At 40.6% G+C, this 14,676-nt stretch overlaps 1 protein-coding gene across 1 annotated transcript in view; it reads left to right on the forward strand.

The window, feature by feature from the left end:
• The first annotated feature begins 2,936 nt into the window (after window positions 1-2,936).
• LOC133128827 (centrosomal protein of 170 kDa protein B-like) overlaps window positions 2,937-14,676 on the forward strand; it is a 37,861-nt gene continuing 26,121 nt past the window's right edge. Inside the window, 3 exon segments of the mRNA XM_061242635.1 lie at window positions 2,937-3,183; window positions 7,676-7,813; window positions 13,533-13,622. Coding sequence (XP_061098619.1) covers window positions 7,709-7,813; window positions 13,533-13,622 — 195 coding nt within the window. The 5' untranslated portion in view covers window positions 2,937-3,183; window positions 7,676-7,708.

Here is a 14,676-nt window from a genome sequence, read left to right on the forward strand (position 1 = left end):
TCATCCGGCAATGAGCCCCAGAAGCAGTGCCAACAACACACTGCTCTGAGCCCAGGGGGTGTTCTCTAGGGCCAGGGAAGGTTTGTATGTGGCTTCATTATCAGGCTCCTATCCTTACGGCAGGTTGATACTTTAACGCAGTGTTCTTCATTCCTGGTCCTGGAGAGCTACAGGTTATGCTGGCTTTTTTTTTTTGTTATTCTTCACTTTAATTGATTGATTAACTCACCTTACATGGTTTCTTGGGTCTGATTCTTGGGTTGTGATATTAAGGTGAAAACAACAAAAACCAACACACCCTGCAGCTCTCCAGGACCAGAAATGAAGGCCACTGCTTAAATGTGAGATGTCTGCTCGAAATCCAGCGATATGCTTCAGTAATAAACCTGTGGTCCTTCACTTCTGACAAAATCATTTAGGTGGGACTCCAGTTGGAGGTGGCTATTCAAATGGAAATGGGATTCCTCGGTGCTGTATCAGCAAATAACTACCTAAAACTTGTGTGTGTGTGTGTGTGTGTGTGTGTGTGTCCAGAACCAGTCGATGTCCAAGTATATTTACCCAGGCAGGCCAAAAAATATAATTGTCTTTTTTCTCTGTTATTCCATCAGATTTCCTTTAAACCAGAATTCAGGCAACTTAGTTCATTTGTTAATTAATTTTTATTAGAACACCGAACAATTTCTGTGCCAGAAAGTACAGGAAGTCATTTGAAAATGCTGATCGATGAAAATAAATTTCTCCATACAGGACCCTACCTAGTTTTAAAAATACTGAATACAGAAAATTATGTCAGCTGGAAATGACAGTGTGGTAGAAAATGGTTTTGAAAATAAACACTATCAAATATGAAATATTGCACCGGTTTAGAAAGGAACATATACATAAAGAGTTCTGAAAGGGTTCTTTGGTTTGTCTTCATAGGGGAAACTATAAAGTTGTCAGTTCTTTGGGGAACCTTATGCTAGGAGTGAGATGTGTGTAAAGCTTGCAGAGTGAGCCAGGTTCCATTATACCAAGGAGCATTTTGGAACCCTGTCTTCTGTGAGTGTTTTAAGCTGTTTCATGGTTCAATGGGGTCACTTTCCATATTTTGCTACTATGGATTGCATTGTTTTAACTTTCTTTTCTTTTTTTTACATTGTTTTGCACATCTAAAGAAAATGAACCAAATATTTTTAATCAAACAACATTTTTTAAGCTATATCATAGCTAGGGCCACCAGCTTGTCTCCACCATGTGAGGTGCAGGGATTTAAACTTCAATGGCTATCCTCCAGGGTTCCTCATGAGTGCTCCGAAAGCACAGTTAGTGACTAATTGTACAATTGAGTTCTAATTGAGACATTTATTTAAAAAAATGGTTGATTTAGCATTGGGTGAGTAGGGAAGGAAAGTGAACATGAATGGGAGTTGATATGCTATGAAAAGCATGGCTGGTGGTCTTCACTCCTGGTCATGGGGGATTGCAGTGTCTGCTGGCTTTCGTTGCTACTCAGCACTTGAGCAGTACAGCAGTCAGCAAGCAGTCGATCACACAGTTACACCTGGTGACCTGGTTTCTTGGGTCCTAAAACTGCTCTAAAGGAAAAACTTCAGACATTGTGGATATCCAGGACTAGTATCAGTAAAAGAAAAAATATATCCATATAAACCAGATTGTAACTGGTTTTAGCCCAGCACCTGATTCTACTTAAAGTCTTGATTGAGGATCATGATTAGTTAATTAGTTGAATAGTTCTACTGACTGGCCAGACTGTTTTCACACCTGACTCCCAGGTAAAGAGAGGGTGGAAAACCAGCAGTCCTCATACCTCGAGGACCGTGATTTGATGATCCCTGATTTAGATTATTGAGGTGATGCAAATGGTATAATTGTTTGGGAAAGTGCTGCTCAAAGAGACGATTGTTACCTCTTGCTGGCGGAGGACTAAAGCACGATGCGAGTACTTCAGTGGTCCTTATTACAGCTTATATCAACATTAATAAATGTATCAGTCCTCCGGGAAATGGACAAATGTGTCATCACAATCCCCCTCTCGGGATATGTGCATAACACTTCTTTATATAGCAACAATAATTTAATGATTAGGATAATTAAATCATGGAAAAGTCACGACAACATGATTAGCCTGCTGTATGCTATAATATGGGCTAGCTTATGACTGTACATGACAGTGATTGGCTATATGTGAAATAATTAAATGCAGTGCCTATTGAATTCGGGAAAGAAAATGATAGTAGAAGAAAAAGAAGAAGAAGAAGAAGAAGAAGAAGAAGAAGAAGAAAAGAAGAAGAAGAAGAAAAGGAAGAAAAACATTGTTGACTATTGCCAACACATCAGTGTCCTTTAGAATGCATAATGACGGGTTATTTTCCTCAATTACTGAACAACTGTTTCATTACTATCGACAATGTGGACAACACAAGCCAACAATTAGGCTAAGTAAATAATGGGCTGTACTATAAAACAGGAGCAGAGTGTATGTCCCATTCCCGACTCACGGGGAGACAACACGCATCTGTTAATGCAGAGGTCTACGCTAATATAATGCGATTAAATGGGTAGGCTTAGGCAAATACACACTGCGATGACCGGTTGTTAACTAATTTACTGTTCGAATAATGGTTCAACAAAATTGCTCTCAATAAAACAATCATAATATGATGGAAAACAATAAGATATTTTCTTATTGAAAACAAAGACAGTGACGTCATAGACGGCTGGGTCTCATGTAACCCACGTGAAATAGCCTATAGTTCAACAATAATGGGGAGGAAATCCTCAGATAAGTGAAAACATGTTGGGCTGCTTGTGATTGTGAAATCGTGAAACTCGCATACCTGTTTTGCCTGATTTAGTTCCTTACAGGTGCCGAAAGCATCACGCCTGGGCGTTTGGTGTTGCGTCAATAACCTGCTAACCGGGAGGCGGTGTTGAGCTGCTCACGGTGTCACTTATACAGTCAGAAAATGCATGGTCTCGTTGCCGAGGGAAGGGTGTGTTGCTTGTGCCTTTCACCTGGACTAGCTGTCAACGGCGGCATTCGTTTTGTGTATTTGAGAAGCGGACCGTATTGCTTTTTCTAATATTCATCTCGGACGGAAGGCAGCGTTTTCCCAGCGTTTTAATGCTGATATCCGCTGGTGCTTTATTCTGGGAAGCGGGATCTGGAATTTATAGGTATGTCGCGAGAATGGGAGTGATACGACGCTGGTTGCGAAGGGTAGCAAGATGTTCATTCAAGATCATTTCCTGAATGGTGTTTGGCCTTATGAAACAAACAATCTAATCTACGCGGTGGCCGTGTCAAAACCAGATGTATGACTGGAAATAAACGGCCGCATACCGCTTAGGCTATTTGTGAGGAATTGCAGCTATTGGAATGGGGGCTAGGGATTGAATAAGATAACATAACTGCAAAAATGCAGTGATTTCGCACCTAATCCTTGCTGGATAAACAGCGTATTGTTTACTGAAATGAGTGTCCTCAACAGGACGCTTGAAATAATGTGTTGTGTAGTAAAAATTAGACTAATGTTTGGTATTTTTGGCAGTGTCGGGTACATCAGAAGCCAATGGCAGTGAAAGAGCTGTGTGTTTTCTTTGATAGCCATAATGCAACTGTCTGGGAATAGCTGTAGCATACTAGCTTTCTACACGAGTACCTTATTCTTCACATCATGAGTTGATTTTTATGCTATAAACACACATTTGTCGGCCCACCCATTGAGTCTTGCATGCGACAGGTTAATTTGGCATTGTCATACTGACAATATTTATTTTTAGCGAGGGGCCAGTGAAATGGTATTTGGAGTAGGCTATGCGTCGCGTGCATCCAATGACTCGACTATCCGTCCCTAATTGGGTGGGGATGCATGTAAGATTCCCATATGTTGAGGATGTATGTGTAGTTTGTGTGTCCTTCAAGAGCTGACCAGCCTCTCGGTTCTTTGATGCTGCTGTGCTTGGATCAGGCTGCTCCTACTCACTGTTTAATGGGGGTTCCATGTTTTTTTTAAGGAAACGCTATCTAATAATTGAGCAATTAAATGCAGTGTAATCAAGACTTGTCGACTGTTGTCAGTGGGGATGATAATATGACGATTGTGGATTGGATTGCTCGCTGTTGACTCGCACAATCTGTCTGTATTTTACAGATATTTTATTATTTTTTAGCTAAACGTGTGATAATATCCCTTCATTGAAATACAGTGAGGATAGTTCTCTCTTTCTCCGGACCAGGTTTGGGAAAAGATGAGGAGCGCCCGCGTACGCGTGAATACTGAGGTACTGGATTCGGAATCATGTTAAAGGATGCCAATTTTTTAAATAATGAAACGGATATTACTGTGGAAACAGATCATATGCATTTAAGCAGCCATGTTTTCTTTAAAAGAGACGATTCTCTTATTTGAAATTTGACTCTCTGCAGCCTGGCGTTGGATGAACATATTCATTTACTAATTTCTGAGGTCAGCTAACTTGCAGTAGGCTATGCGTGTGTTCGCAGTAGAGCAGTAGCCTTGTGGCCTCCAATGTCGCTCTTTCACTGTTCTGTCAACAACATAAGATACAGCATCACTTATAGATAAGGTGTGCTATTAATTTAACCAGAATTACAATGGAGTGCAATGCTGAGCATGACATTAAACAATTACCCATACCGCCACTGAAAGTGACCTGTCTTGGGATAACAATGTAGATGTATATGTGGTAGATAATTAAGGAAGCTGAGGCTGTACAGTTCTTGTGAAACAACTCCAGACTTTAGGTGTATAGTTTGGGGTTCGATTTATAGTTTGGGGGCTCCTATGTATTTCTCAGTAAGGCATTCAATGTGAATTGTCAGTGAAAAGTCTTGGACACTTTATCCTTGACTTCCCGTGTGAGCTGTATTCTTCTTTGTAACAGCCTGCTCTGGGTTCTCTTGTAGCCAAGTCTTGGACTGTTTTTGATACAACACAACAGGGCTCCCAAACTCTTGGGTATCACATGTATCCTGGAATATGAGTAAGAATGGACTGTATCCAGCATCTAATGAATAATCGTCTCAAATTATTGTCGCAATCATATTTATGTCAAAGAAAATCTCTGACGTGATAAAACCACAAAATACCAATGCCAGATTGTGAAAAGACTCTCAGTTAGCGAGAACAGCAGTGATAATGATGCTATACTACAAGATGCAAACCACTCATCAGTGATAAGAATTGGAAGGCAAGATTAGATAATGATTTGAAAAGAAGTACAGAGATAAGCCACAAAAGTTCTGGAACAAAGTTTTATGGACTGATGAGACCAAGATTACCCTCTACCAATTTAACACATCTAGGTGTAAATACCAGGAAATACCAAATATATTCAGTGTAGTGCAAAAACAAACAAATTGGCCTTATTCAAATACTTTTTGGAGGAGACTGTAGTTATTTTGCACCATGTCCATGTGTCCTATTTGAGACCATGTACCCTCACCATGCACTTTATTCAGTATTTATTAGACTTATTTTTTAGACTTCTACTGTTGTTGTCTATCCACTTAAGAGTTATGATGCATTGTGTGTCCAGAGATGATCTTCTGCATACCACTGTTGTAATGTGTGGTTATTTGCGTTACTGTCACCTTCCGGTCAGCTTTGACCAGTCTGGCCATTCTCCTCTGACGTTTCTCATTAACAAGGCATTTCTGTCTGCAGAACTGCTGCTCACTGGATTTTTTTTTTAGTTTTTTGCACAATTCTTTGCAAACTCTAGAGAATAGTGTGTGTGAAAATCCCAGGTGATCAGCAGTTTCTGAGATACTCAAACCACCCTGTCTGCCACCAACAATCATTCCACGGTCAAAGTCACTTAGATACATTTTTTTCCCATTCTGATGGTTCATGTGAACATGTGAATAACTGAAGCTCCTGACCCGTATCTCCATGGTTGTATGCATTGCACTGCTGCCACACAATTGGCTGATTAGATAATCACATGAATAATAGGTGTAATAAAAATAGTGGGTGTAATAAAGTAAAAATATTCCTAATAAAGTGCTCGGTGGGTGTATCTTGTATCACTCGTTCAACACAAACTGTGTTGGTACGTAGCATGCCATTTTAAACGAGTGTGATTAATTGATAGATCCTGTATTAAAGTGTATATTGTAGTGTATAGAATGTATATTGCTATGATCTCGTTTACATACAGTATGCCTACTGTATGTCATTCTAGATAAAAGTGTAGAAGTAGAATGGATAACAAACTAATTATGAAAGGGAACATTTGTGTTCGCCATTGGTGCTGGCCATATCAAGCTTGTTATCTAATCTAGCTAGACATAAGTTAGCCACAAAGGTCCTGCTGAAAAGATAACCATAGTCACCCCAGATCACACCCAATATAACAGTTAGCTAATGGTCAAGCTAGCAGTTACAATTAATCAGTCAATCAATCAGTTGGTTCAGGAGGTAACAGCAACCGGAGGGTTGCCGGTTTGATCCCGCCCAGGTTGTGTCGAAGTATCCCTGAGCAAGACACCTAACCCCCAATTTCTACTGACGAGCTGGTTGGTGCTTTGCATGGCATCACCGTTGGTGTGTGAGTGTGTGTATGAATGGGTGAATGGGCAGCATCAATTGTACAGCACTTTGGATAAAGGCGCTATATAAAGGGAGACAATTTACCATTTACCATTTCCAGTTGTCACTCTTGGATAATGGGCCGTGTCTGAAACCTCCTAACTACTGTGTCCTCAAAATATGTAGTGTCTTCTAAATAACCACTTATGGTATGTGTCCCCAAATGCACACCGTGAGTACACTGGATAAGTTTAAGTTAAGTACAGTAAATTCTCTCAATTTAATGTACTTTAATATAGATATTTCCAGGGTTTCCCTGAGTGTATTCTGGAGCAGACTTTTCAGGAAGTAGACCATTTTAGGAGGTCCCACTAATAGGAAGAGGCGGAGCCATCTTCAAGTCCAATCACTGTCCAATAGATCATAGAGAAAGAGGTGGGGGCTTTTTATTACAAGAGTGGGCGCTTTTGTCAGTTTCGCTGTACCCTTGGAAAATACCATGGGGAAATGTCACACAGTCGGCAGTATGTTTTGTAGACACTACATATTTTTAGGACACAATAGTTTTGGGCACGTCCACACTCAACAAAATATGTATATCATCAGTACTACATTTAGAGAAACATTTTGCCTACTTAACAACTTTCTCATCCAGTATACTAAATTTAGGTATGAAGAAGTAAGCAGCTAAGCTGTTTTCAGACACAGCCATGGTCTGTGAAATGGTAATGAAGTCTTGTTTTGTCACTTCCTTTGACAAAATGAGTCCTTTGACTGCAAATAATTTTTAGAGCAGTGTGCCATGCAAATGGATTCAATTTTATAAACTGCCATCGAGTCTGTTCTCATAGCTTAAGGCATTCAAATAATTATCTAATTTCTGCATAGCCCATAGATAAACCTTAGTTACAGCAGGAATGATGTCCAGCAGAAAGGACCACAGGTTGTAAGGGAGTGCTTTTGGTTGCTTGGCTAGATCACAAATGTTATTTAGAAACTTGAATACATTGTGGCTTAAGTGGAGACCACAAACTTTGGTTTGTGGCTACACAAGCTCAATCACAACTCTTACTCTTGACTGAGCCGTTTCCCATTATTTCCTATGTTCCCAGGATGCGAAGCGGCTTCTCCGCAGGCCTCTGAAGATGAGCGTGACGTCATGGTTTCTGGTCAGCAGCTCAGCCACTCGCCACCGGCTCCCTCGGGAGATGATCTTCGTGGGCCGGGAGGACTGCGAGCTCATGCTACAGGTGAGCGACCACGGTGTCGGTCGAAGATCTGCTCGCCTCAACGACCTGCTTGGGGTCCTTGCGCATCGTAACGTCTCACATTTCAATTGCTGAAGAACTTCCAAAACACACATTCAGAACTTTCTTACCACTGCCTAAAAGAAAAGCCGTGAGTGAAAATATAATTTAGTGTGTGTGCTTGTCTTGGTTCAGGTCTTAGTAGTGTATCCACTATGTGTAGGTAACTATTTTGCCATAACAGAACATGAAATGGGCGGCACGGATGGTGCAGTGGTTAACACTGCTGGCTCACAGCAAGGAGGTCCTGGGTTTGAATCCCTGTCGGCCGGGGCCTCTCTGTGTGGAGTTTGCATGTTCTCCCCGTGTCTGCGTGGGTTTCCTCCGGGTACTCCGGTTTCCTCCCACAGTCCAAAGACATGCAGGTTAGGCTGATTGGAGAGTCTAAATTGCATAGGTATGAGTGTGTGAGTGAATGGTGTGCGTGCCCTGCGATGGACTGGCGACCTGTCCAGGGTGTATTCCTGCCTTTCGCCCAATTTATGCTGGGATAGGCTCCAGCCCCCCTGCGACCCTGTTCAGGATAAGCGGGTTACGATAATGAATGAATGACTGAATGGAACATGAAATGAATACTTTAGGTGGTTACGTTGTCACACTCACAGCACCTTTGACATAAGTAGCACTTTTTAGCGTACACTCCATGTACTAGCCATACTTGCAGTACCTGATTACTAGTCTACAGAAAGCAAAATGCGACATCATGATACGTCATTACACTGCCCATCTGTGGGCTGTTTGCTATGGACAGCGGAGGGCAGAAAATAACTTGCCTTTATATGGGAGCCTTCCAGAGGCTGTAATTGTTTTTGCAGGGCTTACAACCCATGTGACTTTAAATGAGGTTTCCCATTAGCAGTTAGTTCCTTTTTACTTGACTGTACTGAATGCGGGAGCTCATTTCTTTGTGTACCTCATGTGGGGGGAAAAAAGCCCAAAGAAACAAGAGGTTTTCAGTTAAAAAGCAATTCCCAGTCCCTTCGACACAATAACATTTCTTGAATGGCTGGTGAACAAAGGTATCTTGCCAGATTAAGATAGGAAACGGGTTGCTTTCAGGCTGTGTTCAGTGACAGAGCCAGGGTTGTTGATCGTGAAAAACAGGTTAGGGTTTTCTGCCGTCGCTCTCTGCGGCTCTGTGAAGGTTTTGCGTCAGGACCGGAAATTGGTCGCGTTGGTGCGTGAGGGACGGTCTGCACAAACAGAAGGTCAGTCCGTCTTGCAAGTGTGCGTGCCAGGGCCTGTCTTTCACTCGTTTATGGGTCCAGACTGGGTAACAATTTCTGTCAGGGTGGATAACACAGATTGTTTGTTGTAAAAATGCATCATTTCAATGTATTGAGTTGAGAACACAATGCTTTATAGTGCCATGGACATTTTCCAGATTGGATCACTTCTCAGCATTTTCTCAGCACAAGTTTTGTGTAAGAGACTTGAAAACATTGCCCTATAATTGCAATTTCTATAAAAAATAAGTTACTACATACTTGATGAAATCTCACCTTCAATATTTACTGGTTATTGGGTGGTAAAAGCAAAACTTACGACAATTGTGACTGATGTCATCATATGATTCTAAATTAAAATAGATCAATTACATTTGCTGAAAATATAATTTTAGAAATAACTGAATATCATTCAAATGAAGGTAAAACATTTTTTTTTATTTCCATTTAATTTTCAAAACTGGAATCTCTTATTTGTCACTGACCCTTATATAAATGGATTGAGACCTTGTTGGTGGCTTTGTAGGGGCGACTTCCCAAGCCCCTACAAAGCTGGGAAATGAGTCAAATTCACCCGGCCCTAACGGTCTCTCTGTTTCTCTGACTCGCTCTGAATTTGCTGAGTTACGAGATTGCAGTGTTCAGACACCCCAGAAGTCTCTGTTGCAGCTACTAACTTATATGAAGTAATCAAAGAAAATACATAAACAGTTATGGTCTGGGTCAGTGTGGAGAAGAAAGGGTGCCTTTTCAAGTCCAGCGAGATGCCACAGCAATATGATTGGATAGTAGGTATGGGTACGAGTAATTGATGAATCATTGGATAGGTTCCTACTCAATCTTTTTTATTTAATCACAAAACCTATTAATGTGCAACTAGTATTTATGAATACAATGTATGTAAAAAAAAATAAAAAATTTAAAAAAGCATTAAAGTGGATATTTCTTAATCTACTATGAATAGAATAAAGCAAATATATGTATTTGATTATAAATATATATTTTTGTTGGTAAGCAGTGGTATAAGCGGGATAATGGCTGAGGGGGCGGAGCTATTATCGAAGGCGCATTTAGTAGGATGCATCGGGCATTCAAACAGCCCAGTAAGCAAAAGCCAGAATTGAGACCTCTTGCAAGAATTTTCTATAGAACCAGTTCTGCAGACCGCCAAGATGCGTTCTAAAAATAGATTCCCTGGGCCAGAAATCAATTTAGAATCAATCACCTTATGCTATAGCTCTGGAATTATTGAAAAATCATCATCCCTAACTTAATATACACCACGCCTTGAGGATTTTTGGGGGAGTGCTTTCAGCAACATGAGATAAGCCCCCAAAAGTCTGAATGCCCTTGCCCTTGTGAAACTACCTACTTTTGTCATTAACAAACATTAGTGCGACTGAAGTCCAGGTTGAATCTTTCAGGTGAAACAGTCTGTTGGTTCAGAGCTCTAAACATTGATTCACAAACAGTGTGGAATCAGGTGCTTTTCAGTTTCCCCTCCAAAGCAGGCGAGAATTTGGGTCCCAAGCATTTCCTGGCACTGCACCTGTACATTGCAGTAAGTACACACACATCTCTCCTGATGCAGAACTGTCGATGTCCAAGGTATCCTGGGCAGCTGTTGCCAATAGCAACAAGACCTAAGCACGTTTCATTCCAAGGCCTGGGGAAAGGGGTATAAAAGGAACCTTTTCAGGAGTCTTCCCGTCAGAATATAAGATCCATGGAAAGCATTTACAGTGCTTTTCGTACTGTTTGGGACAAAGACCCATACGGTCTTTTATGCATTTTGGTTTCAGCATGTAGAAATTACAGCAGTGTTTATACATAGTCCCCCATTTCAGGGAACCATAATGTTTGGGACACATGGCTTCCCAGATGTTTGTAATTGCACAGGTGTGTTTGATTGTACATATAAAACAAGCATGAGATAAAGATGGCTGCAATACAGGCCTGGCAGAGCATCACCAGAGAAGGCATCCAGCCACTGGTTATGTCCACAAATCACAAAATTCAAGCATAAATTAAAGAACCTTTTTATGATAATGGATTGATAATGGACTGGAGAAGTTGGCACCTCTCCTATATTTCCCATGTCTTTTCCTACATCTTACAACCAGGATGTTTTGAATCCAAATGAAAGGCGCTTCCATATTTTTCTTTGATCACATTACTTTTAACATAGAGAAATTAAGTGAATTGTTCGGTAAGTCAAAGGTGTGGCACATAACCAGGATTCAGATCAGGATGTCCTCAATGTGTTTTCCTGCAGAACAGATAATGTTTGTGTGAACTGGACCCATTTGCTGCTTAGCTTTAATGTTGTTTAGGACATGGAAATAAATTATACCTAAATGAACCACTATTCCAATAATATTGTTGTAATAATATTTTCTGCTAGCTGGGTAATAAATGAATAATAATGATTCATTTAGTATTTCTACCACTGTCCAAAGAATTACGGACTGCACGGTATTTGGGTTTCCAGGACTCCAGAGCCTGAATGCTAAATAGGTTTTAGGTTAAAAATGAGGGTAACCGATTCTGTATTTAAGAAAGCACGTATGGGGAAAATATCAGTTGAATTATTTATGTGTCCTCTAATGAGTCTGGCCCATTGCCTCCTCTCTTTAAAAGAGTGGACTGAAGAGGGCCTTAAGTGGAAGATGGGTCGCCGGTGTATTGTCTAGAAAATTCATTGACTGTGCACTTGAAAGGAATTCAAATTTTCAGACCGATTCCTCCCATCTCACTCTAGCCGACTTACCAGCAGACGGAGACAACTCATTCAATTCTAGAGGGGTTTTGGATATGGATATGATATTTCCTTGCTGCTTTGGCTTTGATTTTCCAGTGTCTCTCCATGTTTATTATTAAACTTGTGAATTTCCAGGCTTACAAATGGCTTTGTCTGTAAAGGTGCCATTCTGAGGATAGTCATGGTCCTATAATATTAATGGATACTGGATTGCATTTACATAGTGCCTCTCATAATCTCCAGGGGATTCACTGAAGATCTAGTCGCCATCGATGACTGGACATCTGGCCTCTTCCTGCCCGCAGTGGATATGGGCTAGTTTTAGATAACTGGGCCTTCTCAGGTTCCATTACATTACATTACATTATTGGCATTTGGCAGACGCTCTTATCCAGAGCGACGTACAGTTGATGAGACTAAGCAGGAGACAATCCCCTGGAGCAATGCAGGGTTAAGGGCCTTGCTCAAGGGCCCAATGGCTGTGCGGATCTTATTGTGGCTACACCGGGATTAGAACCACCGACCATGCATGTCCCAGTCCTTTACCTTAACCACTACGCTACAGGCTGCCCTACAGCTACATTAGTTCCTCCCTTTCCCATCAGCAAGGTGCATCTCCTCTCCAGCCAATGCTGGCTGAGTGCATCTCCTCTCCAGCCAATGCTGGCTGTCTGCTGTAGTTATTTTGGGGGCTGGAGGGTGTAAAAAATTCAGAATTATGCGTGCAGAAGGCAGTGATACATCTTTGACTTGAAACGCAATTGCCGATTACAATTGGGGAACAAAAGAAGTGGTTGTAACTTGTAAAAGAAGAATAAAGTCAATGTTATCTTCCATTAAGGCTATATGAGGTGGTTTGATGGCAGTGTATGCGCTTAGAAATAAAGGTGGCTATAGCAATAAGTAGTTTCAAAGCCACTTTGTCTTGGGAGTAGGTCATGTGCCGGCTGTTGAGTGTACCGGATGATCAGGTGCTTAGGAATTGGGTGGTAAGGAATTGAAGGAATGTTGAAAGCTGCCTACGAAAGCATCGCCCAGCAAAGGTGAGGTATTGACACATTGACTTAGGAAGGCTTTGAATCAGCTCTTTGAATAATGCCAATTATGAGAAATGAGAAATCCTGGTGAAACCTGTCGTGGCCAATAAAGATTAAATTCCACAAACGGTGTTTAGAAGATACTGTGAAATTGTTCACACTTCAAGCATTTACACTTACATAAACATTAATGTAGTTGTTAGAATAAAAAAACTTGATGCACAAATACATTAGGCATGAAATTAGTTCATGTATTTGTTAACTGCGAACCAATGTATTCATTGCATTCATATTTATACATTAGCAAACTATAGGATACACTTTATTTGAACTTCTCAGTAGTTGGTTAGTTATAAAGTACTTTAGTTTATGCTAATTCATGTGACCTTATTGTAAAATGTTTCTATTGTAGAATTTGGTTTCTGTTTAAAACTATGACAGATGGAAATACCCCAGTGCCGCAAAATTGTCACATGATCAAGGAAATCAATGACCGGCAGTTGTAAGAGGAGCTTCAGTTGTGATGTGGCATGTTGTTGAGGCTCCCACCAGCTAGTGCAAATATTAAGGTATGTGTTCTGTACCAATGTAGTGCTGTTTGAAATGTAAGCTAAAGCTTGCTCTCTTTTTCCCTGCAGTCCCGCAGTGTGGACAAGCAACACGCTGTCATCAACTATGAACCAGCCACCGATGAACACCTGGTCAAGGACCTGGGCAGCTTGAATGGGGTGAGTGACCACAGTCCAGTAACCCCCACCCCCCCCTCCAACATTTTAACTACATTCAGGAATCCCTCGAGGATAAGGACAGATAGACATTTTTGCTTAGTGGCCACAACCCTCTCACCTTAACATTGAAATTGGCTTTTTCCCAATGCCTTGTATGTCCCTGCATATTAGACTGGCACACATCGGATCAGTAATATTCACTCTATTCTCTCAAAAGCCTTGCAGTCATGTTCAAATGTACTGCAGCAAGGCATTCATTACATTTAGCTGACTTAATAAAATTTTCCTTAGAAGTAAACTTTAAAAAAAGTATTGTGCTATGGTATCTTTTTCATCAGGCTTTTCCCCCCAGATTACATTAAGTGTTGAGCCCGATACTTGTGGCTGCTGAGTATGTAAGCATGTTCTCTTGCAATGCGCTGACATAGTCCTTGCTCGATTTGAGAATGATTATGTGGAAGGACTCCAAGTGGCTTTTCTTGCAGTGTATTGTCTTGCATCAGCATCAGCTGAAGGTGCTCGGAGGTAGCGGATGCCAAGGGATTCCGGGTGTGGAGCTGTGGGTTCAAAGCCAAAGGGACTATTGATGAGGCACAGTAGAATTATAAAATAAACCATAATCCAGTGATGCCTCCGTTGTGCAATTGCCCCTCTGCCATGATTTTAAAATGGCTTGTTAACCCTTTAAGCAGGGGGGTTGTCCCTTTAAGCAGGAGGAGGTAGCAGGGAGAAAATAAATATGTTTTTATTTATTTTTGTTATTATGATTATGCTTTTTTTTAATGTATCTTTATTTATTTATTTTTTGTCTGTTTGTTGTTTTACCCCCCTCTCAGAAAGGGTCATAGTATTTTTTTTCCTCCCTGTCTTGAAATTATAAAATGTAGTAAGTACATTGATACATATAAAAGAAAAACATATATAATATATTTTCACAAATAAATAAATGAATTATAAAATGTAGTAAGTACATTGATACATATAAAAGAAAAACATATATAATATATTTTCACAAATAAATAAATGAATAATGAATAAGTTATTAAAGAGAGCG

The sequence above is a fragment of the Conger conger genome, chromosome 5 (assembly GCF_963514075.1).
Source record: "Conger conger chromosome 5, fConCon1.1, whole genome shotgun sequence".
NCBI lineage: Eukaryota > Metazoa > Chordata > Actinopteri > Anguilliformes > Congridae > Conger > Conger conger.